Source organism: Aphis gossypii, chromosome 1, assembly GCF_020184175.1.
Source record: "Aphis gossypii isolate Hap1 chromosome 1, ASM2018417v2, whole genome shotgun sequence".
NCBI classification, from domain to species: domain Eukaryota; kingdom Metazoa; phylum Arthropoda; class Insecta; order Hemiptera; family Aphididae; genus Aphis; species Aphis gossypii.
This window is the reverse complement of record NC_065530.1, coordinates 87,501,804-87,528,329: the sequence shown is the minus strand read 5'-3', so window position 1 is coordinate 87,528,329 and position 26,526 is coordinate 87,501,804. Positions and strand designations below refer to the sequence as shown.

Sequence of the window (26,526 nt, the reverse complement as noted above, 5' to 3'; positions counted from 1 at the left end):
AGTCATAACTATTTAAATGCCTGACGTAAATAATTATGCATCATAACAACAAAAAATAATTTTTATAATATAGTAGATCATATATTTTTTATAATCCGCTTTCATAAAACTTATATTATATACTTAATATTATAATATGCATGATTTATATATAATATATTATACATAGGTAGTTTTATAATATAAGATCGAAGTATAAAAAACAATAACTAATGTGTTTTTTCATTATAGATGAATATTTAACAGACATTGATTCATTATGCCGTTTCTTTTGTCCAAATAAATGTGGCCGCTCATATAAGAGGAAAAGTGGACTTACCCAACACTTAAATTATGAGTGTGGTATTGAACCGAAGTTTAAATGTTGTCTGTGTGAAAAAAAATGTGCCCAAAAGTCTACTATGAAAATGCACATGATAAAAGTTCATAAAATAATAAGACAAAATATGCAGTGGTGATTATTTTTTTTTATATATATGAAAATAGAATTAAATTTAAGTACTTAACCTTTGTGTACTTGCATATTTTTTGTGTTATAAAATAAATTTAATATTTTTAACATAGAACATACAGTTTATCATTAAGTTTGATATTGTAACTTTTTATTCAACATTAATTTTAACATTTTGACAATAAATTCAAAATTGTATTAAAAGAAGCAAATATTTTTTGTGGCAGGTATTTAGTGAACAGTTATGTAATTAATTATTTGAAAAAATAAAATAATAATGTTACCCATAAACTGGAAAGTAGGAAAATATATTACATACAACTTCTAATTTTATCAAACTGGGACCGCAAGCACTTTCTTGTTTCAGAGTTTAATAAAATATTATTTTACAGTTATTTGATAGTTTGGATTTGTGTATTTTCATCAAACTTAATAAAATAAATAAATAAACTATTCTCCTAAAATATGACGTTCTGTGGTTATTATTTATTTCAATAAATAACTTAAAACAAAACCACAACATTAAGACCTAGAGTATTTCAAAAGCCGAATGACCTGATAATCAGGTTTGATCTCTATTGATGAAAAAAACATACACAATCTCATAGATGTTGCAAGGAGGGTGCTAAGGGTGTAAGGGAGTGTAATTAAACTTCCCTGACTTTATAAAAAATATATATATTGATACTAAAAATATCTTATTTTACCTAATTACCTACCAAAGAACTACTTATTTTTCAATTAATAATTTTAAACAACTTGATTTTTTTTAAATTCCACAATTACATTTTCAATGAATATTTATAAATACCAATGGATTTTCTATAAGTCACCTGCATTACTTTGTTACTGAGAACAACTATTTCTTATTTGTTTAATCATTTAATTTAAAAAATTAGCGTATACTATGCACGCCTTAATAAATATCCTGACAGCATTTATGTATAGTGCATCGTAATTCGTAATATATAGACAATTTAACATGCAGAAGAATTCATTTTACTCTTGTTAACAATTGTCGTTTATTTTAAAGTAAATAAATGGCCTATAATCAAATTATTTATAGTTAATAATATCCAAGACGCCGTAGGGATTTTATTTTTAATATTTTTATTTTTCTATTCTTGTAAATTTGATCGCTCTCCTAATAAACCACTGCAGCAACTCATTACAAATATATATACATTTTATTCGTGTTTATGTATAAGTTTACCTAATATATAAAATATAGGTACCTATTATATTTTAAATCATACATTACATATAAATTATTCTTTAAAAAATTAATAACATAACTTTAGAGTTTAGTGAATAGACAAATTTTAGAATTAGATATTTAGACCAATCAACAGGGTTGGGATTTTATAATACTTAAAATTTCATAAATATGCAAACAGATCATTCAAAGTCAGAATCAACAACAAACTTTCAACCCACCATAGAGTTCTAGCAAGCATTCCTCAAGGCAGCGACATTGCCCCATTTCTTTACATTTTCTACACGGCTGATATCCCAGTTTATCCGTTTACTCTCATCGGAATTTACGCAGACGACATAGCCATACTTACCTCAAACGGCGACCCTGTCATTGCCAGTCAACAAATCCAAACCCATCTAAACACCCTTATGTCTTGATTAAATAAATGGGAGATCAAAATAAACGAGACCAAACCTATCTTTTCTCTAAGACCACAAAACTCCCCGCCGATCACTTTGAATAACTCTACTATTCTACATTGCAGCCAAGTTGAATATCTTGGTCTAACACTCGACAGAAAACTTACTTAGGATCCGCATCTCAAGGACAAACGGAAAAAGTTAGTTAAGTTAGGAAACAGCAGACTTCACCTACTCAGGCCCTTACTAAGATCCAGCATCAACATCCAAAACAAAATTATCATATACAAAATACAAATGTCTCCTCCGTCCCACCCGGACTTATGGCATCATACTCTGGGGACCAACTAAAAAATCTAACACGATTCAATCTTTCTTATCAATTTGTCTCCGTATCATTGCCAAAGCTCTCTGGAATGTAATGAACAAAGTACTCCACGATAACCTTCAAATCAAAACTGTCCACGACACAACTACCGATTTCTACAAAAGGTTTCACGGAAAAGTCCTTTCAAATCACAATCCTCTCATCTCTTAATTGACCCCAAAAACACTACCTGACAACCCCACAAGACGTCTCAAACGCAACTGGTACAGAGATCTTCTTAACCTATAAAACACATTTATATTACTCATAAAAATTTTAATTCATTGTAAAAGATGACTTGACATCGAGCTTTCCTGTACGTTACTCAAAGCCATTTTTATATTATTCTATTATACCATATTATATTTACTTATTGTACTATATTTGTACTATATAATGTATAGATTGTAAATTTTCAATAAACGCCTTATAAAAAAAAATAACAAAAAAAAAATGCGCTATAATATGGCCTTGAATATTTCTAAACAAGCACTAAAAACATGCAAATAAAGGAAATTTTACAGTAGAAATCGACAAAAAAGTCGCAACAAAATAAGCAGATAACAAAAATTAGAAGCAAATACTTAATTCGAAATTATCGTAAATCGAAATAGTATATTTATACCTATAATTTATATAATATTATCGCTGTAATTGTACGGCGTTGTATTAGTGTAATCGGCCTTTTTACTTAATCTATACATTTACAATTTACATGATAAATCGATTATTGACAAAAATCTAAAACCACGTTTTGGTAAAATAAAATTTCATAAAATGAGAAAAAAGTTCAAAAAAAGCACTAAATATTAAAAAATCACAAAAAATGCAAAATAAAATTTTTAATTTGAGTTCTCTGTATCATGAAACATATTTTTAACTTTCTCTGCTATTTTTTAAGCATCTCATAAGAAATATGCAAATGCTATAAAATCCCAACCCTGCTAATCAATTACCATGAAGTATACTCGTTCTTATACAATTTTTTAATGTAACAAATAAAATACTTTTTAGAATTACAATACAAAATTATAATATATTTGGGGGGTCTTTGTAATATACAGTATATTGACTTACCCACCACTCCTGGTGCGTAATTAAGGAATAATGAGAGGGATAAATTCTCCCACATAATCTTATTGTAGGTACTAATATTTTGTAGTATTTATATTCAGGATTTTATTTCTTGAAAGTGAAAATATACCTACAGTTTTCTACCAAAAAATTTTAATCCCCTCCCACCAAGGAAAATTCCTAACTACGCCTCTGCACCAGTCTAGCTAACAACTGCCAGCCACTACATAGTCAGTATCGGATCTAGGACATTTGATGTCCAGGGCTAATACAAATTTAGCGCCCTTACATAGTATTAGCGTGCGGGTTGTCAATACTTAGAGCGCCCGGGGCAAGGATTCCCACTGGCACTTGCCCCTCCCCCTAGATCCGGCACTCTACGTAGATATACCTAAACTACTGTTGACGGCCCTTAACAATTTCTAAGAATTAGTCAACACAAATTAGTGTAATATTAAGATACTATAGGATCTTTGCACCATAAAGGCATTCATGTATCAATTTAATAATTAATACTGGTGTTTCGCTTGGCCATTTAAATTTGAAGTACACCTTAGGACACCAAAATTATTGTAGGTAACTATTTGTAATAAATTATTACTAAATTGAAAATTCTAATGCCTAAAACAATATTACTAATAAGTAATAATCATTAATCACGTCGTAATATTGAATATTACTTTTATAGGTTTTACCCAATGTGTATTGATCAATACACCTAGGTTTTACCTATTCTGTTTTTCACTCACGTGCTCGATAAAAGTAATATTATCATATAATAATAATAATAACAATAAACAATTATATTATCATCATAATATTACTATCTACTTATTATCTAGTGTAGATTGATAAATGATAATGTAGTAGCATAGACATATAAAACAACATATTTTACAAGTCTAGACGTCTAGTCTATATTGTGTATGTGTGACATGTTGTGAAGTAGTTCGTATCGTTCGGTAGTTACTTCGTGGTAGTTTTATTATGTAATTTACTATAATTTATGATTTAACTTTTTACTGCTATCTAATCTCCAGTATCTCTACTTTGTCTATTTACTAAAATTATTACTATACCTACTCTGTGTTAATGTGTGATTACTCGTTATTATTGATATTTTCTTACCATCTTATAAATTATTAATTTTTGAAGTTATGTGAATCATAATATTTTATACTGTAATAATGCTATACAAGTTATACTTTCTCCCGAATTCCTGATTTAAAAATTCAAGTCAACTGTTGAAATATTATAACAATTTTAACATATATAGTGTTTACTTAACAATAATAAATCTAAGGCAAATTATTATTTAGGACTTTTTTTACATAATTAATGTTTAAATTTAATATTATATTTTAAATTGTGGTGTGTTATGAACTATCTATCTCAATAGATTTTCAAATTCTTACAAATTAATATTACTGGTTTGTTGATTCACTTTAATAATAGTATGGTCTAATTTTTATTTACTGTTGTAACAGATAATTTAACAGGTTTTTTTAAAAATATTTTATTATTATTACTTGAAAATATTAACTTAGTAGCTTACAAGGGCGTATTTCTTATGAGTTTTTATGGGAAAATGGTAATACTAAGATATTAACAATGTGTAAATAAGGAAATTTAAAAAAAAGTAAAATCCATGAATTTACATTGTTTATTTTTAATATCAAGTGTTAAAAATGTACCTGAATCTATACCTGATTATTTAAATTTACTTATTGTTTTAGATGTTATTAAGAAGGGTACACATAAATATTTATTTAAAAGAAGAAAGACTATCCCTTTGTATATACCTTTCTCTGCTGCCATTAATTTATGCAGTGCGTAGAATCTTTTAGGTACACATTAATACATGTAAAAAAATTATTTAAGTCGGTCAACATCAATATAAATCTCAAGCTTATGATTTTATATATTCCATATAGATATAGTAGTGTGACTCATTATTTTTAGTATGAAATATAACAGTGATATCAGATAGCAGGGACATATTAATGTAGCTTAGAATGTTTAAACAAGATGGTTCAGCAATAGCATACAATTCTATGAATCAAAGTAATCATACATATTGTAAGAATACGATTTGCATTATTTCAAGTCAACATTAAGGTACCTTAATTCTTTGTATCCTAGAAAGAGCCATAATTATGGTTTATTCAGTTATTGTTTTTCAGAACTACAGCTAAGGCCTTCATGTTATTTTGTTTTATGAATTTAATTAAATATTTTGGAATTTTAATAATTTTCATTGAAAAATTATTAGTTATTAATACTCGAATAAAAATACTTTCAAAATATACAAATTGTACTAGAAGAAACAAATACCTATGCAAGTTTTAATTCAAATTAATTACTCAATTCTGCTTTATACCCTGATTAACTATATAAGCAATAAACTTAATATCATAAAACTTTGGTGGGAACAAACTAAATCATAAAAACCATAACTATAACCATGCCTAAAAAATAATATATATTTTATACTGTTATGTTATTATACTAAATTAATTAATAAATTTGTATACTTTGTTAAAAATAAATGTATTTATTAATTATAAGCTAGTATTACTTTATTATATTTAAAGCAATATTAAGAAGTTATATATTTATATATACATATATATTGTTTTATCCACTTAACTAATAATTATTATTTCCAGATAATACTTCACATTTTATTATAAGATAGTATACAAAAATTGTTATGATACTGTTTAGATTTGACTTAAGAATAAAATTATAAACATGATTATAATTATATTGAATTATCTATTAAAGATGCTTTTTTATTGCTTATAATAATTTATTACTATAATCAATTGAGTATATTATAATAAAATGTTAAAATTATTTAATTCTATTGTTAATATTTATTATTTGTATTTCAGTAGGTAGATATAATAACAGTGCCAAACAGAAATATTTTGGTGAAGATGCATTTAAGTGTACTCAATGTGGGCGGACATATCGTCGCAAGAAAAATGTAATAAGCCATATGAAATATGAATGTAACAAAGATCCACAATTTGTTTGTACAATTTGTGGTAAAGCAACTTATTACCGCTCTAATTTTAAAAAACATATGGCTGTAACACATCAAATCTATATGACATAGATGAAATAATGATATTAAGATTATGATCTGTGTTATAACCTATGTACATATGTTCCAAAAATACAAGTGTTAACATTTACATATTGTACTAAATAATAATTTTATACTGATAAATATATATTAATTAAATCCTATGCTATATATTATGATATTAAATTTTTAAATAACTTATATGTATACAATATTAATTTCCATATTTATACATATTATATATTTTTTTTTCAGAAAAATGTTTTTTATTATTTAAAAAATATGTATGTATTTTTCTAATAATGTATTACCATAATATAGTTATTTTATTTCAGGATAATTAGGTATACTATCAATTAAAAAAAAAAAATCGTATATTTTTAAATATAGAATTAAAATTTCCAATGCTTGTAATTTAGACATATGTACTGAGTACTTTTAAAAAATTTTAATTGTGGTTTCTATTGCAATATATAATTTAAAACACAAGTAATGTATGTTGTGTTGCTTTTGGTATGTGCTTGATTAAACATACTATATAACCATAATATTTATCTTATTTTGTTTATACCTTATTTTTTATCATAGTAAGATTTGTAGAGATCTATAGTAGAGATCAAACTTTAATGCAAGTGGATTTATTTATGTTAATGTACAAATTTAATTATTATATTTTAAATTTATATCTGATTTGTTATATTTTTTCTAAATTATTTTCAATTAATTTTTAATTGTGTGTTTAGATGTTTGGATTCAAAATAATGGAAAGTTATATAACTGCCCAAACAAGAACTGCCACCGCAATTATAAAACTAAACCAGGTTTATACAATCATTTAAAATATGAATGTAATGTACCACCAAAATACCATTGCAATATCTGTAACAAAAAATTTAAACAGCCAGGAAACTTTAAAATTCATATGAAATCACTTCATTTTGTAACATTAATTAAAATTTAAATATTTAAAACATTTTTATTAAAATCACATTAAATCCATGTGATACTATATTTTGCTTAAAAAGATAATGTACCAGTATGTGTCATCTCCGCCTTACTAATGTATACTGTACCAAAATACATGTTCAGTAAAAAAAAAATATGTTTAGCTTAAATATTAGAGTGAAATGACCTAATATCAAACTTCAAGGTAAGAATATTATCTGTGTTCTCTTGTCAGTTATTATGATATTATAAATTTTGAGTATTTTTAAACATTTATATTTTACATACTTATAAATTTAAAAATTCAAATACCTTAAGACAATGGCCTTAGAATATAGATAAATTTCTTACCTTAACGTTTGGTAATAGGTCATTTCGTATTAATATTTTAGACATATACAATTGGAACTACTAAACATTTATTTTGGTATGATGTGCGATAGTAAAAAAAGCAGAGCAACACTTGCTAGTAGGATGTATTCACATTGATATTTTCCCAGTCAGTTATATACATGTAATATAGGAAATTAATATTCTGCATTTAAAATATGATTTTTAACATTTAAATAAATTGATGTTTTAAGATTTAAAGTCAAGAACATTTTCTAGGATTTATCCTCTGTTTTATTTATTTTAAAATTTTAATGAATTATTTATATTAAATTATTGTCTTATTAAAATAAAAGTATTTAGAAAATGCAAGATAATAATCAGTAAATAAAATGTTATGATTGTTAATATGTACCTTTAGATTAAAAATGTCAATATTGTTTATTATTCAGAGTATAAATTTCCTGTGTATGTGAGATAACAAATGAGTATATATCTAATATTGTATTGTATTAATTACCATGATATTTTCTACATTGTAAATAATAACTATTCAATATTTATCTTGTATAGATAAAATTATAATTATTTATATCTATATAATTTTAAATTTATACATAAATATTAATATGTTTTTCTTGTCAAAAGTACTATATTATATTATAATCATAATATTTGACCTTATTATAGTATTGTAGTTGTATATTTAAAATGATCAAATTGTAAAATTAATTTATTCTTACTTAACTGTTTAGTAATAGTAATATTACTGTAATTGTAAGAGATATTTTATAAAAAAATCACTGGATATTGTTGTACCTAATTTCTTAGTTTTTGAGTTATTTAAATATATAAGATCTGTTTTATTTAAATTTAAAATTGAATTACCTTTTAATATATTACCTTTATATTTGTGTCATATAAGAAATCATAATAACTACTAACGCCAATGTAAGATTCTTCAAACTTATTTAGCACCATTTTTATTTTAAGCTTATTATTATTTCTTTTTTTGTAAAAAAATGCAATTTTATTTTAAATTTTAAACTTAGAATAGTTAACAAATGTTTGCTTTTTGACTGTTTTTCTTCTTATTTGCACTTAATTAAACATAACAGTGCATGGTTAACTCTTAGATTCTTTTTCACATAAACTTACTAACTATATATTTTTATTTTGCAGTTAAGCCATTATTATTCAACCCAAAATCTGGAAGAATGAACAAATACCCCGGTCCGTCTTCGGATGGTCTTTTTTACTGTACAAATCAATGTGGTAAGAAGTATAAATCTAAACAAGCTATCAGTGTACATATGCGTTACGAATGTGGTGTGAAACCGAAGTTTTACTGTCAAGAATGTAACAAATATTTTAAACAACCTGTCAGCTTCAAAGCACATCAAATGAATGTCCACAAGTACGTAGTTGAGTATACACAGTTTAAGTGTTCTATGTAATATAATACTTATTATAAGTTAAAACAATTTTAATTAGTGGTTTCATTAATTTATCCTTATTTAGAACTTCCAAAATATATATGAGAAGTTTTCCAAGTAGAAAAAAAGTCTGATATAAGATATGTGTGATGTTGATATTTTAATATTTTGTTTTTCTTAAAGACAATCACAATTTTTAACTGATTGGAATGAAATTGTTTTAAAACTAAACTTGAGCATTTGTCAAAAAATTTTTAATGTAGCAATATTAATAATATAGTTTTTATTGAAGTTACTTTAAAACTATATAATTGGGATTGGAAAATCCCATTAGTTATTTATATTGCAAAACTTCATCAGTGTCATACAATTTAATTTTCTATATTAAATTTATTTTATACTTTTTGAACAGTTATACATATTAAATACCTATCATCAGTAACAATGTATAAAAAATACATTTTTCAGTAAATCTGAAATATATGAATACAATTGTCAATAATATGTGTTTAGAATAATTTGTGCCATTTTATAAACATTTATCATTTTTATTACTAATGTATACCTTAGACTTAATTTGTATGTATCATTTTTTATGTTTTTTTTTTTTGTTTTAACCTATTTATTTACTATTTATAAACTATATATTTCTTAATATAGTTGCTTCAAGTATTATATTTTAATGTTTAAACTGGTCCAATATGTGTATTATACATGCTTAATAAATATCAATTTTTATTTATTTTATATTTATTTGTATAAAATTTATTGTAATATCTAACATGTCAAATGTTCTAAGTACTAATTGCTTAACATAAACATACTACCAAATATTAGTTATCTATCACTTAACCCTGTTATATAAACTGTGGAATATTAACTACAATTAAAAATACAAATTTTTTTTCAAGTGAGAAATTTTTAACATTTGTTAATAGTATTGCTATATAAAGAAATTGATAACTGGCTTAGATGAAACAATAATGCTTTATAATTTTATGTGGTATCTTCTATCATTTCATTCTTCTAACTACACTTTCAATTAAATGTTTATTATTCTTTTAATTCATTTTGCTTCGTTACATGAAGTATAGATTTTGTTCAAAAATAGTCCATTTTCAAGTATTTATTAATTTCTAGTTTAATATAGGTTTAAATATTAATTTTTATACTTCAAATTTAATAAATTACAATAACCTACAATAAATTATGTTCCTTTCAAAATTATTTTTTAAACTATTTATTGTGATTTAATCTTATAGTGGTTCTATAAGATAATGAGAGAAAAAACTGATAAAAGATTTTAATAATTTTATATTTTTCTTAAAAAGTTATTTACTTATTTAAATTGTGGTTGATAATGGTTTAATTTTGTGTTATTTTTTCTGTATATTTATTTATTACAATTCTTTATTATAGAATTTCTTAGTACTGTAATCTAAGCAATTAAATATTTATGTATTATACATATATTTATTTATTAAATAGATACCTATATTATAATGTTAATAAATACTTTTCAGTCTGGTAGTTTGATGATTGAACTTGAAAATTGTATTTTTTATCCACCATCCAAGATGAAGTAATTTTATTCAGATATTTTTTTTTGCTGTAAGTATCAAATATTTGTTATTACCAAACTTAAACTATATCTCTTGATTGCAAAAAGAAGCATTTTGTGTTATATATTCATTATAATTATAAAACTTAATTATTTAATGATAAAAATTGAATACAATTTTTAATGAAATAAATATAAAACCTCAAAGTTAATTAAAAAAAAATTAAATAATTGAAAAGATCTAAAATGGTCATCATTGAATGTGAACTATACAAAATATATTTAAGGTACATTGACAGCAATGGCGGTTATAAGGGGGGGGCAATAGGTGGTTTGCCCCTCCTTGGGCTCTTTCTTAATCATATTTTACTTTTTAACCACAGATAGTACCTATATTATATAAGTCCATAGTTTTTTCTGTTGCTAATGATTGTGATTAGAATATGAGATGATAAACACACTGGTTAACTTTGTATAGAAATCAGTGGATACACACCAGGGGCAAATAGGGCTATTTTATGTTACCGTAAATTAAATTTAACGGCTCAAAATATTATTGCTCGCTTCGCTCCCTCTGCATTTATAAAACAAGTATATCTTTTAATATTAATATTATACTCTTTGCCAAGCAAAAAAAAAAACGCATATGATTTTATTATAATTATTTTTATTATAAGATTATTAAGTTAATACATTTATGGTACATCATTTATATCTTTTTTTATACATTACTATAGCTATAATTCATATTATGTACATTTTATATTATAAGTACATACTATACATAAAAATACGCTGTGGGAGGGTTGGCTTTATTTTTGTCCTCCCCCTCCCCCCCTTGAACATAATTTTATAACCGCCACTGATTGACAGATAACATAATTTTTTTTTCTTTTTATATAATTACAATTGAAAATATAAAATAAGCATCAAGATATTCTAAAATATTTAAATATATTTTTAAAGGTACTGTTCTCATAAAATAACATCTATAATTTATTAATCTAAATAGTTTATGAAATGTTATTCTATGCTCATTATATTAAATGTTCACTCTATGTTTCATTATTTATTTTACAGTAGTATTTATTTGCATATAAATTATGTTCTTTTGAAGTTTGAATAATATACTTATAGTATATTGTACTTTTTATCATCATCTTATACAATATTGTCATAGCATTATTACTTATTTTAATAGTAGATAATGTTTGTTTTTAATTGCATGCATTTTGTTATGTTTAATGATATAATAATGTATAAAGAAAAGTACTTATTTAATAATAAATTATTACTCAAAAATGTTCACAGGTTGTTTATTCCATTTACCACGGTATTCGTGTGAGAAATGTGGTAATTCATATAAATATAAAGCAAACCTTCGTCGACATGAAATATATGAATGTGGTATTGAGAAAATGTTCATATGTACAATTTGTGAACGTAGATTTCACCAAAAATCTAATTTAAATAGGCACTATAGTTTATTACATAATTGATGAGTTTAGCATAATAAATGTAATCAAATACTAAATAATAAATATAAAAATATATATTTATATGTTTGTTGCTATTGTATTTATTATATTTATATATATATATTATATAATTTATTTCTGGTCTTATTCTGGATAATAAAATATGATTGATCTGTTATATCAGTGTTATGCATCCTATTTTTTATTAATATACCATATTATATCGTCAATTAAAAATTAAGAAACAATATGTATATTATATTAATTTAATCAGTCATACAATAAATTTAATAATAATATTAGTAATTATAGAATTTAATATGAACCTTATGATTGTTTAGCTTCAATCAGTTTTTTTAAATATTTAGTATTTAGTCTAAACTTTCCAAAAGTTTAAACTAATATATTTTTTTGTCACTGATGAATAGGCATAAAAAAATGAATTATGTACTTTTGATGAGAAATATTAAGTCTATAGCATACCATACATATCAAACTATTATATCCCATTTAAATTAACAAAAAAATATTAATTTTTAATAAGCAATAATATTTACCTATGTCTCTTAAGAAAAACTGTGTCAAATAAATACATTTTTCTTTTTCCTCCTCTTATTGTGTATCGATTGAGAAGCACTGTAATATCTAAACAAAAATCAATTTTTCATAACTCAATATTATAATTGTTTAGCAATCTAAGGTAAAGAACATGAAATGAAAAAAATGTTTTATTTGGGTCTAACTTGGTAATATAATTGTGACAGCGTGTCAATATGATAATATTTTATATATCATTTTAATTTCTACTAGAGAGGTTAAAACTGAAATCAATAGGTTTCTTTAAAATTCTATAGTAGCTTACATTGTAGAATAGAGATTGAATTAATAATTATACTTTATAGGTTTTCTTATTTCATCATAATATTATGTGAGATCTCTTGTAGATGTTAAATAAAGTACTTAATAATATTAATAAATGTTAATGTATGCTGCTAACTAAGTTGTTGTTCCTTTTGTTCTAATTGTTTTAAATAATGTATTTTTTTATTAATTAAATGAATTTATATTTAAATGTTATTCTAACTATATTATCTTTATGTTATTTGGTTTCTTAAATAAAAAAAAATAAAAATAATATGTGTTTTAAATTCATCATTATTACTTATATGTTTTATTTTAAACAGGTGAAGTAACAAAAAATATGTGTTTAACTTAGAAAATTATTTAAAAAATATTAATTTCAGCTTATTTATTTATTTATTATTAAGTGTGAGATTAAGATATAAATTATTTTTATTTATAATTAAGATATACATTAAATAATCTAATTTTGTTAAAACAGAAAAAAATATTAAAAACCTAATTAAATGAGTGTTTTTGCTATGTATATTGTAGGTTGAAGTAGCTCATAAAGTAATCAACTACCTAGTTTTGCGCCCGGGGCTAAAATCCTGTTAATAACAGTTACCTAACACATAGTTAAACTGTCAATTTATTTTATTAAAAATAAGGCTATTTAATAATTTATTAATTAATCAGATGGCTCGTGTCTTCTCATATCTAAGGATCCAAGTTTTAAGTACCTATAATAAAATAGTCTGATAAGATGTTTTTAATGTTCAAAATAATAATCTACTTAGAATTGATTTATTCTGTCTATTTTTATCTTTATTGAATCTAGTCAACGGTTGTTAATAACTAACCTATAGTTGACCTAAATTATCTCAACATCATTTAAAATAAATAATTTTTAATATTATGGTAACCTTTTTTTTTTTTTTTTTTGGAAAAAAATATTTTACATTTAGGAATATTTAAGTATAAATTGTTTGCATACATTTACAGTTACTAAAACTATTGACAATGTGCAGTATTTTAGAAAAACACAATGAACACAATGCTTAAAAATGGATACTATTCTGTTATTATAACAGCTTATTAGAACTATATTAATGTACTCATCATTTTTCCCGAATCAAAATTCTTGAATGGTTTTTTGGCTACAATGCCTTTTTCTCAATGGTTCCCGAAATAAAAAATTTAAGAATGTAGTTATTACGAAGAGCTACATGGGCGTATTTTCTGTATAATATTATATTTTACACCTATAACTTAAAACACAACTATTGATATATATTTTAATCGATCAATAATCATTTATTTTTGCGATAAAGATAGTATTTACAAAAAAGTATGGGTATCTATATCTTGCGTTTATCGCACTTTATGTTATTACAACGACATAATATATCTTATTAATATTTAATGATTACTCTACATAGTTTATTATATTATTATTAATTTTATTAAGTAATTCATTTTTATATATTAATAATATTATGAATTATAATTTTATCGACTCTTATATCAATTTGGGTAAAAAGTGTTCTTGAAAAACGTTACTGGTTTACGAATTTTCGGATAAACATAAAATACCATTCAGGAAAAAGTTCATTCCAGAAATTTTGATTTTGGAAAAATATCGATAACTTTATTCATATTATGACTTCAATTTCCAGTACACATAATCCCATTAAATAACAATGCAAATTAAACTTTAAAATTTAAATAACTAAACATTGTTTTTATTTAACCATAATTGTATTTTCATGCATTACATACTATTGTCCAAGTTAAATACATTTTTTCGAATTTATTCAGATAATGATTAATAATAAGTAATGTAATTATAAAATACTAATTTCTAACTATGCATGTTTTAAAAAACAATAAACATTTATATAAGTTATTATGATTTATTGGTAGGAGTTACACATATTTTTATTTACCTATTTAATAATTATTTAAAAACATCCTCTTTTGTTTCAGTAAGAAAATGGTTAGAATGTTTGGACTATTTAGCAAAACCTGACCCAGTAAAATGTCCCAATAATAATTATTGTCAACGGAAATTTGGCGGACTTAATAGAAAATATCATTTAAAAAATCATCTTCTTAAAGAATGTGGAGTTATTATAAACTGTCAAATATGTTCCAAACAGTTTGGACATCTTAAAAGTCTTCGTTACCATATGGGAGTAGCACATTTAACTATTTTATAAATAGTTTCAAGATTTATGAAAAAAATTTAAATTTATGTTTTAATATAATATATATAAAGATGTAATTAATTATAATTTTACTATAATTTACTATGCCTTTTTATTTGAATTTTTTTTAAGTTTCCTACATTTTATATTGGATTCTATTAATACGTATCTACTACTTTTTCATATTTATATAATTTATATTCTAGATATATTTTAAATAAATTAAATAATTTAAGTACAACTATTACTATTTAAAGATTAAAAATAGAAACTGAGAAGTAGCTATTCAAACATAACCACCTTCACTATATTTCATTCTAAGTCATAATACTACTTCAACTTTTTTTGTTTTTAATACTTTTCACTTTTATGAAAAAAGTACTTTCCATCATTGCATTAAATGTAACTGGTACTATTTATTTTTTTTTTTGCTTAACTTGAATTCAATGGCTTTATTCATTAGCTTTATACATTATATTACATTAATGTATCTAATATGTTAGATCTTTTACCATTAACATTTGTAACTAAACTAATTTAGTCATGAAAAGTTCAATTGATAAATTTAACTCATTTATGTTTTGTAAATTATATTATTGTTTTTATAGATATTTTTGTTCAAATGGAAAGTTTTAGCTATAAGACTTTGAATAAAAAATGTGACTAGATAAAATTTGATTATTATTTTTAATTTTATTTGGTAAAAAATGAATAACTTAAAATTAACTAATATCAATTTTTAATTTGTAATATTGTAATATTTTGACTGTTAATTTATAATGTAACTAATATTTTATTGTATAGTTGTTGGTTATTTTTTTTTTGAATTTTATTTGAGGAATAAAAGTACCTAATTGTGAATATTTTTCAGCAACTGGTTGAATAATTCTTTTATCAACTATTATTTCACTGAAAATCATGTAAATTTACTTTATTTTTCCAATTTTTTTTTTTAAATGCATGATTTATTGCTTCAAACTGATTATTTAATGAATTATTAAAATTATAAATTTATTTGTATGTTTAGAATATTCTTCGGAATGCAGATGGGTATGTCCTAAAAATTGTGGTCGAACTTACAAGGCATCAAAACAACTCCATAGACACATGACTGAATGTGGAGTACCTCGTCGGTTTAAATGTAATCAATGTTTCAAGTCTTTTAAACGCAATGACCATCTAAAACAACACCTGATGTCTTGTTCAGACTTTCCACCTGCATTCAGCTGTAAAATCTGCTTGAAAAAATTTAATTATAAATCCAATTGGAAAACTCACATGGCTTTTAAACATAATATGCTTGACGAGTATCAATTAGTATTTTAACTATTTTTGAAAAAACCAGTTCAGTACTAACAATTACTAACAGAATAATTATTATTAATGCTCATATATGTTATGCGCTAATCTATAACTACAGATATCAAGTGTATTATTTTTTAAATTTAATTTAATCTACTTTATTCTGAATATTATTTTTATTTAATAGTTGATTTTGTTCCTAATGGATTCCATAGAAATGCAAAATTAAAATATAATCTTACATTAATTATTTAAAGATATTTTACCCATTTTTGTTTTTTTTATGAGGTTTGAATCAGGTGTTATAGATTTATTTATGCTTAGTAAAATTATTATAATAAATAATTATAAATGTGTTAATCATTTTTACGCATTGATTAAGAATTATATTATTATTTTGTCATTCAGTATTAAATGTATTATTAAATTAAGTAAAAGTGAATACATAATATGGAAAAAACTGCATATTACATGAACTAAATAATTAAAAAAATTGTTTCTGCAGTTTTTCAATGATTAAATGATTGCTATGAATGGAATTTTGATTTTGTAATTACTCATAGTACCTACCTAAAATAAATATTCAGTGTATCTCAATTATCTGACACATTCAAATGTAATTGTAATGTAACATTGTCATAATTCCACAATACTCTATGGTATTTTCAAAACAAAATGTTCATTTACAACTAAATACTATAATTTGATTGTAACATGGTTTAAAATAATATGTTTTGACTTGTGTATGTAAATAAATAATAATATATAATCTTACATATTAATTAAATACTTATGTTAGTCATGACATTTTTATGGAGATCACAGGAAATATTATTATAAGATAAATTTTATATACTATTGTTTTTTAAATAATAAAGTATACATAAATACTATTCTATATTAAAAGGATAATACTCATGCATGAGTTGTCTCTGTTTTTTACAAACATAAAACACATTTTTGTAATTAAAAAAATAATATAATGTATAATAATTAAGAATATATATATTTTTTTAGAGTTCTTAGTTAAACTAGTTTGGGCCATTTTAGTGAGCTAGCTGTGCCGGTATGGCAGTTAAATTCAGTTATCATCTAAGTACAGTTTAAAAAAAAATTTGAGACATTGTCAAATTTGTCTCACTCGGCAAGATGTAGTGTTAATAAACGATTATTAAAAACCTGTTAGGGATTATTGTTATAACAAGTTATGAGATACTTATTATAAATGATTTATTTATTTTTAATGTCTTCCCAATCCAAAGACACATACATCACTATTGCGTATACTTACAATATCTTGAGTATTTTTTTATTAATAACTAATATTTATGTATGTTATATTTACCAAAATACATGTTTTATTATGTAAAATTTTACAATATTTATGTTTTAAATTATGAAATATTATTTTTTTAATTTCAGAGCCATACATATGTTTACAATGTGGACGCCAATACAAAACTAAAACAGGTTTTAAATATCATATACGTGTAGAGTGTGGAAAGCCTCCTGAGTTTTGTTGCTTAATGTGTAACAAAATGTTTAAACATAAAACGAGTTATCAAAGAAATCTAGTCTTGGTTCATAGAATAATATTGTAAAATTTTAAATTAAGTTGGTTAATCATTTGAAAATACATTTATTTAGGTATTTATTTCTTTATAATATATAGATATATATATATATATTATTTTAATAAAATGTTTAAAGTTATAATTTTTGTATAACTAAAATCTTGTAAATTATATTTTATATGGTTAATAATAATCAACATTAATTTAAACATAACATTTTTATTTTTTTAATACTTAAATGAAAAAATTGTTTATTGTTTTTAACTTAAATACATAAGGTATAAGAACTATTCAATATAATACACTATTTTGTGCCTACACCTGGTAAATAAATTGTATTGCAATACATCAATGATGTACCATATTTAAGATCTTTAACATATTGAATTGTATTATTTAAGTATACATACCAAATTTGAAAATTTAATCTTAATCAAAAATAGAACATTATTATCAAAAAATAAGTCAATTAGATAAGAAATGAAAAATATTGTATGGGATTAATTGATTATTCATGAGATAAAAGATATTTTTAACATAGATGTTATGTATATATATATTATATATATTATATTATCCTATAATATAAGATAAAATTTTCATTTCAATTGTTCTTATTTTACAAATAAAATTAGAATTTTATACCATAAACTATATGTTCATTATCTGGTAATTAATGTTCAAAAAATTGATTATAGACTATAGCATTTTAATTTTTTTATATCTTGCTTATCTCAGTTATAATTTAAATATATGTATTTATACTTTTTATATATATTTATGTTATATACAATTCAAAATTTTTTTTTAAATTTCAGTTCGTTCCTATCAATGACCAAATTGTTTTCAACTATATACATATAGTAGAGGATTGGTAAGACATATTAAGTATGAATGTGGAGTCGAATGGAAGTTTCCATGTGTTATGTGCAATAGACCGTTCAAACGTAAAGAGCACCTTCGTAGACATATGATTTTTATACATAAACTGAATTTTGTCTAATTTTATCATAACAATGTCTGTAAATTTATAAATGAGATACTACCAGCATAAAAATTACATTTCAGGTGTTAATTATTTTTTATAATTGTACTTATTATTAAACTTCTCAATTTGAGCAAGAAAGATGGCTGAATTATAAAATGTTACCATAGGGCATAGATAAATACAATTAATTTATCATTTATTACATTTGATTGTTCAATTAAACATTATTAAATGATTAAGTTATTACTTATTATTATCCAACACGTAATCAATAACTTCAATCAAAAAATTTAATCAAAAAATTATAAAAAATCATGATAAAGGTAAGCAAATTATTACAATATACCATTTTTAAATTATTGAATTTAACTTGTAAGACATTTCAATTCCGAGTACTAATATATCATTAGAATTTTATTTAGTTATTTGTTTATTATTTGCCTTAAGTAGATTCTTATCGCATTATTTATTGTTATAAAATCATAATTTATTTTTAACTGTTGTTAATTATTTTTTAGATTTATTGTCATTGTGTACTACCGGTGAATGGCGCCCCTATATATGTGTCAAACCTGGCTGTGGTCGAGGATACAAATATAAAAGTGGACTCTTCAGACACGTTAAATATGAATGTGGTAAAGAACCACAATTTCCCTGTATAGTCTGTCATAAAAGATTTACACAACAGCAATCACTCAAATCACATATGATTTACATTCATGGTATTCCAGTATATAATAAATCAAAGGACGTTGAGAACAGTTCAACTTAATAATTTAAGTTAAAAGTACTTATCTAGTATATACAGCCTACAGGAATATTTATTGTTAAATTGTGAGCATATTGTATATTAGTAGATACACAGATATATAATCTTTACTACTGACACTTATATATATGTATATATATATTATATATATATAAGTAAATAGTGGCTTAATTTTATCTAAATTTTTACATTTTTAATTAATTTTGATATCATAATATCAAATTTATATTTTATTTTTCTATCGAAGTTTTATTTTATAGTAAAAACCATAATATATGGGCTGTATAGTGCATTTGTTAAAGAAGAAAATATTGTGCTAAAAATACATAGAATATATCAACTATATAATCATAATGTTGTTACTTTATTTCCTTTTTGTGATACAACCCATGTATTTAACAAACCTAACTTTTAGATTCTGAACGAAGTGATGAATGTATTGATTTTACAATGGTGTGTGTTTTTTTTTTTTTTGTTTTTGTGTCTGTGTACAGCATAACTAGTCGAAATAATGCTCCAATTTCAAACAATGGGGGTGGTTTCCGATGTAAAAGTGAATATCCTTGGTGCATTATAAAGGTAAAAAGTTATTATTTTCCAACAGTGTTCAAAAAAATCGAGAAAAACAAAAAAAAATGACGGAAAAACGGCAATTTTTACGCAAAACCAGTTTTCGACCAAATCGATTTTTTTTTATGGTTGTAATTCAAAAACTAATCACTGAAAATACTTGAAATTTTCACCAAATGTTAATGTCAGTAGTATCCGTATATAGTTAAATTTTCAAAAAATTTTGACTTTTTTTGAGTTATTTATAGACCACTGAAATTTTCGATTTTTTTGAGAAATTTTTTTTAAAGTGTCGATAAAATTTTTGGATGACCAAAAAGTTTTGAAAATTTAATACAAGGTCCCTTATGAGTTGTTTTTAATGTAGCTAAAAAAAATTAAAAATCGTTAGTCACAATTTTTTTTTATAAGCGTTTTTAGTTCAAATTTTTACGAAATCTGTCGAAAACGCGAAAATTTGCAAGTAATTTTGAAGTTGAAAAATCATAAAATTTTTTTCTTTTATAACTAAGTTTTGAAAATTTTGTACAAGGTTCTCCATACATTTTTTTTCAAATATCTGTAAAAAAAACTCTACCGGATTCAGACAAAAAATTTTTATGAGTGTTTGAAATTTAAATTTTTACAAAAAACGCGTTAAATAACAGTTTAGCCTCAAACGATTTTTGATATTTGTTATTTTTCAAAAAGTATAAGTCGTAGATACTTGAAAATTTTACCAGTTATTAAGATTGGCATTTTATTTACTTGATTTAATTTTCAAAATATTTTGAGTTTTTTTGAGCTATTTATAGACAACTGAAATTTTCAATTTTTCTGAAAAAATATTTTTGAAGTGTCGATAAAATTTTTTTAGCCCTATCAAAATACTTGAAAATTTAATAAAAAGTTCCTCATATGTTATTCTTATAGTGATTAAAAAATTATAAGAATATATAGGCACAATTTTTTTTTATTAGCATTTGAAGTTCAAATTTTGACGAAAATTCGTCAAAATTATGAATATTTGCGAAATATTTGAAGTTGAAAAATCATAAAATTTTTTGTGTTTATAACTAAGGATTAAAAATACAACACTAAGTTTTCCATAAGTTTACCTTCAAGTATCTATAGAGAAAACTCGAAGCATCATTATAGGAAAAATTTTAAGTGCGTTTGAATTTTAAATTTTAACGAAATAGCGTAACGATAACGATTTATCCTCAAACGATTTTAAATTATTATTTTTATTCAAAAAGTATAAGTCGTAGATACTTGAAAATTTTACCAGTTATTAAGATTCGCGTTTTCTTTACGTGATTTAATTTTCAAAATATTTTTTAATATAAGCTGGTTTTTTTAAACCACCTTTTTTACCAACCACTAGAAATTATATCCTAGGCTGACAAATCATCTTCGTTCAGAATCGTTTTTCGTATACAATGATAACTATCATTGGATTCAAATTTAACACTCCTATAATATATAATAATGATCCATACGGCACCTAATGTACAGCAGAGCGGTACTCACTTGCCCACTTTTTTTTTTTTTTTTTTTAAATTATATAATAAGTAATAATATTTTATAGGACAAATTTATTTCCAAAGCTTTGATACCAACATTTTAAACATTTTCTACTAGAATTTGAGACATTTTTCCTGTACAGTTAGGTTATTATTAGTGGAATATTAATTTTTAATTCATAGTAATGAAATAATTATATAAATTAATTATTTATTTATACCTACTCATTGTTTTTATAATTTTATTTTTTAAGTTATGAACACATTACATTGTTGTACACCTCAAAAAATCGTTAATACATTTGGATAATGGGAACATTTTTAATTTATCTTTAAAAACCTTACAAATGTTATTTGTTCTATCAAATCTATTTAATACTTAAGCATAAACATTTCATTCACGAGTATAGTTGACGAAGAAATAGTGATTAAATAAACAAAGTGAAATTCTGCCAAAAAAATTATATAAATTAAAATATAGTTTCTAAGTTTATGCTTTTATTTTTATTTTCCAGTATTATAACAGAAAGCTTCAAAATTAAGCAGAAATATCATTCAATATTGCATAATATGCCTACATTATTATAGAAATATATAAATAATCTAATTTTTAATTTATTTTATCTTATGTTAATTTGTTAACATAAAATTACTCGCCACAAAAATGTTAGTGCTACCCAAAGTCCCAGCATTATAGTAATTTTGTACAATAGTTAATTTGTAAGTTATATTATAGTATTAAACTTGTATTTTTAATTTTTGAGTTTATCCTTATTTGTTATCATTTATATAATTTTTATTTTTTCTATAATTTATTTTATTTCTAATTAATCTAATACTTTAAGTATAAAATATCATGAAAACATTGTATTTATTAATAAAAATGTTTTTCTTAAACTGTTTCATTTATTAACATAGGCGATCTAGGTGTGAAATTTCTTTCTGGTATTATTCAAAGAGGCAGAACAGCACTCAATACCTTTTTCAACACTAAAGAACAGGATCTGAGGCGGCAAATGGAAAATTATCAGTTCATGAATGTTCTTATATTATATGTCAATGCAATTTTTCCATATTAATGTTAATTTTATTAATTTTCTTTCCTGTTTTAAAATATTCAATTATTGTATCCCCTAGTATGTTTTTAAAGTGTTGTCTGTGTTACTTAATACTATCACCTCTGTATAATTCTCTTAACTCCTTACAAATAGCAATTAATCCATTTTTATAACACGCTTCTAATAATTATTATGCTTTAAATATTTGTATTTGCTTCCTTATTTAATTATAGTTACTTGCTATAACATATAATAATAATACGAATATGAGTTGTCTTCATTTGTCAGCAGAAAAGTCACATTTTTGTTTCACTTTATAAATATATTTTAATTTGTATAAATTTTTTAGGTACTCAGATAAAGTTAAAACTTAAAGAAAATTTTCCCAAATTTATGGAATGTCCAAATGGATGTGGTTATACCTATACAGTGGTTAGTAATTTCACAGAACATATACAAAAATATTGTACTAAAAATAAATACTACACATGTCTTTATTGTAATGCTTCATTTCATTTGAACGATCAGTTGAAAAAACACTTACTAATGATACACAAATGTTTTTAAAAATGTTTCACTGACAACAACAATACATGTTAATAAATATATTTAATTTTATATAATTTTTTTTTTTTATACTTTTGATTTTAATATTGGTATTGTAACAACACAAAACTTGGTCATGAATTTAAAGTAATTATTTCTATGTTATAAAATAAATTATTCCAATTAAAAAATTAATGTTATTATTTATCTAGATTCAATTTATTTAACTCAGAAATTAAGTATTTATTAAATATATATGGGTTAAAATTATATATGTAAAGAGACGGATTATATAGTAGATAATGGCGTAATTAGGAATTTTTCTTGAGGGGAATCCCCCATTAAATTTTTTTTTGTACAAAAAACTGTAAACTTAATCACTTCCAAAAAAAATACCTTCTGCAATAAATATTTCAAAATATTAGTAAAATAATGTTCTGGAGGGGGATTTCCTTCATCACCCTTATTGTGCCCCTGATAGTAGGCAGTAAGTAATGTTACTATATTTCAAAATTAACAAAACTTAAAATTATGTAGAAATATAATTTATTAAATAATAAGTTATTTTAATCACGTGTAATATATATTTTTTATTTTAGCTTATTTTAATCTATAATTGTAAAATTAATTTAAAATGTATTTTTTTAGATCTTTTAGAAGTATAAATCATTAAAAATAACTTATAATTTAAACATAAATTTTTTTATTGTTTTTGTATATATTCATCATTAAATATAAATTTTTTACATATATAATATTTTATCTACCTTTTATTACTTTTTTGTAATTATACCATTATATTATATAATTGGTACCTATCAAATGTAATCAAGTACATCAAAATTTGTAAAACCAATTACAAATTTTTATTGCTTACAGCCTTTAGAACTCAAATGGCCAAAGTGTATTCAATTTTATACATAAAGTTATCACTTTTTCAGTAATAATTGCGGTTAGATTGCTGTGAATAGAAAATATAGAATTACATAAACTTCTGCAGTCAAACATGATTTAAATTAAAATTAAGTTGAAGACCAGGTAGCACTGAGTACCTTCCATCATACTGTTTCCTTTGCAGCTTTAAGAGGATGTCAGTGCAATATTTGGTTTCTCTCTCAGACCCATGCTCAATGTTGATAAATACTTTCACCTAAAATCATTTTTTTAATGATTCATGAGTAATTTTAGAGTAAAATCACCTATTATAAAAATTATAGAGGATAATAATTTTGAGGGTATGACTTATTGGTTTTATATTTTATAGTTATTTAATTTTGTATTCGACTTTAAAAATAATAAAAAATTTTTTGTAAATTTAAATGATGTTTAAATTGTTTTGAGACAATATTTAGACAATTTGGTAAGTCTACCCTCAAAAATATTATTCTCTCTCATTTTTGTAATGGGCAATCTTATTTTAAAATGACTCAAAAAAAAAAAAAATTATTTTACCTAAATGCATTTTGTCTATGTTATACTTGGGCCAGAGAGAGAAAACAAATGATGCATTGATATTCTCTTAATGTCTGTTCTCCAAATTTAATTTTTTTCCAGCCACTGCGTTATTGACTATGGTGTATGTACATATGTCCTTGTTCTTTTTTTAATATATAGAATAATAATATATGAGTTTTCCCTGACATGGGCTAGTTGATTTTTTTTTAATTTTATAAATTATTAGAAGTCAATATATATATAATAAATAATTATTAGCTTTGTGTTATTTACTTCCTACATTATCAAGTAAAAACTATAAATACTTATAAGTATACAATATAATTCATATAATACATATAATTAGGTTTTCCTACCTAATGAGTATCCGCAGATTACAATTTACAGAATTGTATTTTCATTTTAATATACATATTCTTAACAAAATAGCATGTACTTTCTTATTAAATGTTGTTTGTAAGTGAAAAGCTTAACTTTACTAAACTAAAAAAAAAATTAACCAAAAATTGTTTTTTATATTACAGAAGTTTATACAAATACAAATGGACGCAGTGTTTGCCCAAATTTATGTGGTCGAAGTTTTAAGCATTCAATGAATTTGAAGTATCATTGGCGTAATGAATGTGGTGTAAGATTCAATTGTCCCCTTTGTAATAAAACATATAATCAAAAGACACATCTTAAACGACATTCAGCATTAATTCATGGAGTAATACCAATTTAATTATTTTCTCTCGTTTGTGATTCTTATTTAAATAAATACATATATATTTATCATTGAATAGTTTTTAAAATTTTTGTTTGATTCATTATATAATAACAAGAGAAATGTTTTAATTATTATTTATTAATATAATATTGTATTTTACTGTTATGCTCAAATAAAACTTTTACAGAATTCACTAATAAACAATTTTAACTGTTTTTATTCAATAACAATCAAATTAATTTAACATATTTTAATATACTGAAATCTATTTATGCAAAAACACAAATCACTATTTTGATTACAAATTGATACTATTATAAATTATTTACTTCTATTGTTTTGCTTCTGGCTCTAGTTTATTCCTATTTCCAGAACCTTTATTTTTATAACTATAAATCCTACCTACATATTTTTTTGTAGTCTTTTTGTATTATGATAGCAATCAATAAATAACTAAGAGTTATAGAGTTGAAATTAACTAATTAATTAAGTTATTTTATTAAAATTATATGAACATTAAGCAGAAATTATAATTGATTTATAGAATTTTTAATGTATTAAAAAAATAATTAATTGAATTTAAACCTATTATTTTTTTGATAAGTTTTTTTAAATTGAATTGTCATGTCTTAAAATAAATTAAGTGT

General features: G+C 23.1%; 1 protein-coding gene across 4 annotated transcripts in view; it reads left to right on the top strand.

The window, feature by feature from the left end:
* LOC114119934 (longitudinals lacking protein, isoforms A/B/D/L-like) overlaps positions 1-12,531 on the top strand; it is a 196,408-nt gene extending 183,877 nt beyond the window's left edge. Inside the window, exons 5-8 of one of the 4 annotated variants that reach the window (XR_007605552.1) lie at positions 7,347-7,424; positions 9,061-9,295; positions 10,838-10,925; positions 12,187-12,297. Coding sequence is in view for 3 of the 4 variants with exons in the window: in XM_027983605.2 (XP_027839406.1) it covers positions 6,407-6,633 (227 nt within the window). In the remaining variant the exon portion in view is untranslated. Of the gene's footprint in view, positions 1-6,406; positions 6,649-7,346; positions 7,425-9,060; positions 9,296-10,837; positions 10,926-12,186 lie in introns of those variants that run through there. The other 3 variants (XM_050205723.1, XM_050205779.1, XM_027983605.2) reach the window with 3 other exon arrangements.
* The last annotated feature ends 13,995 nt before the right edge of the window (positions 12,532-26,526 follow it).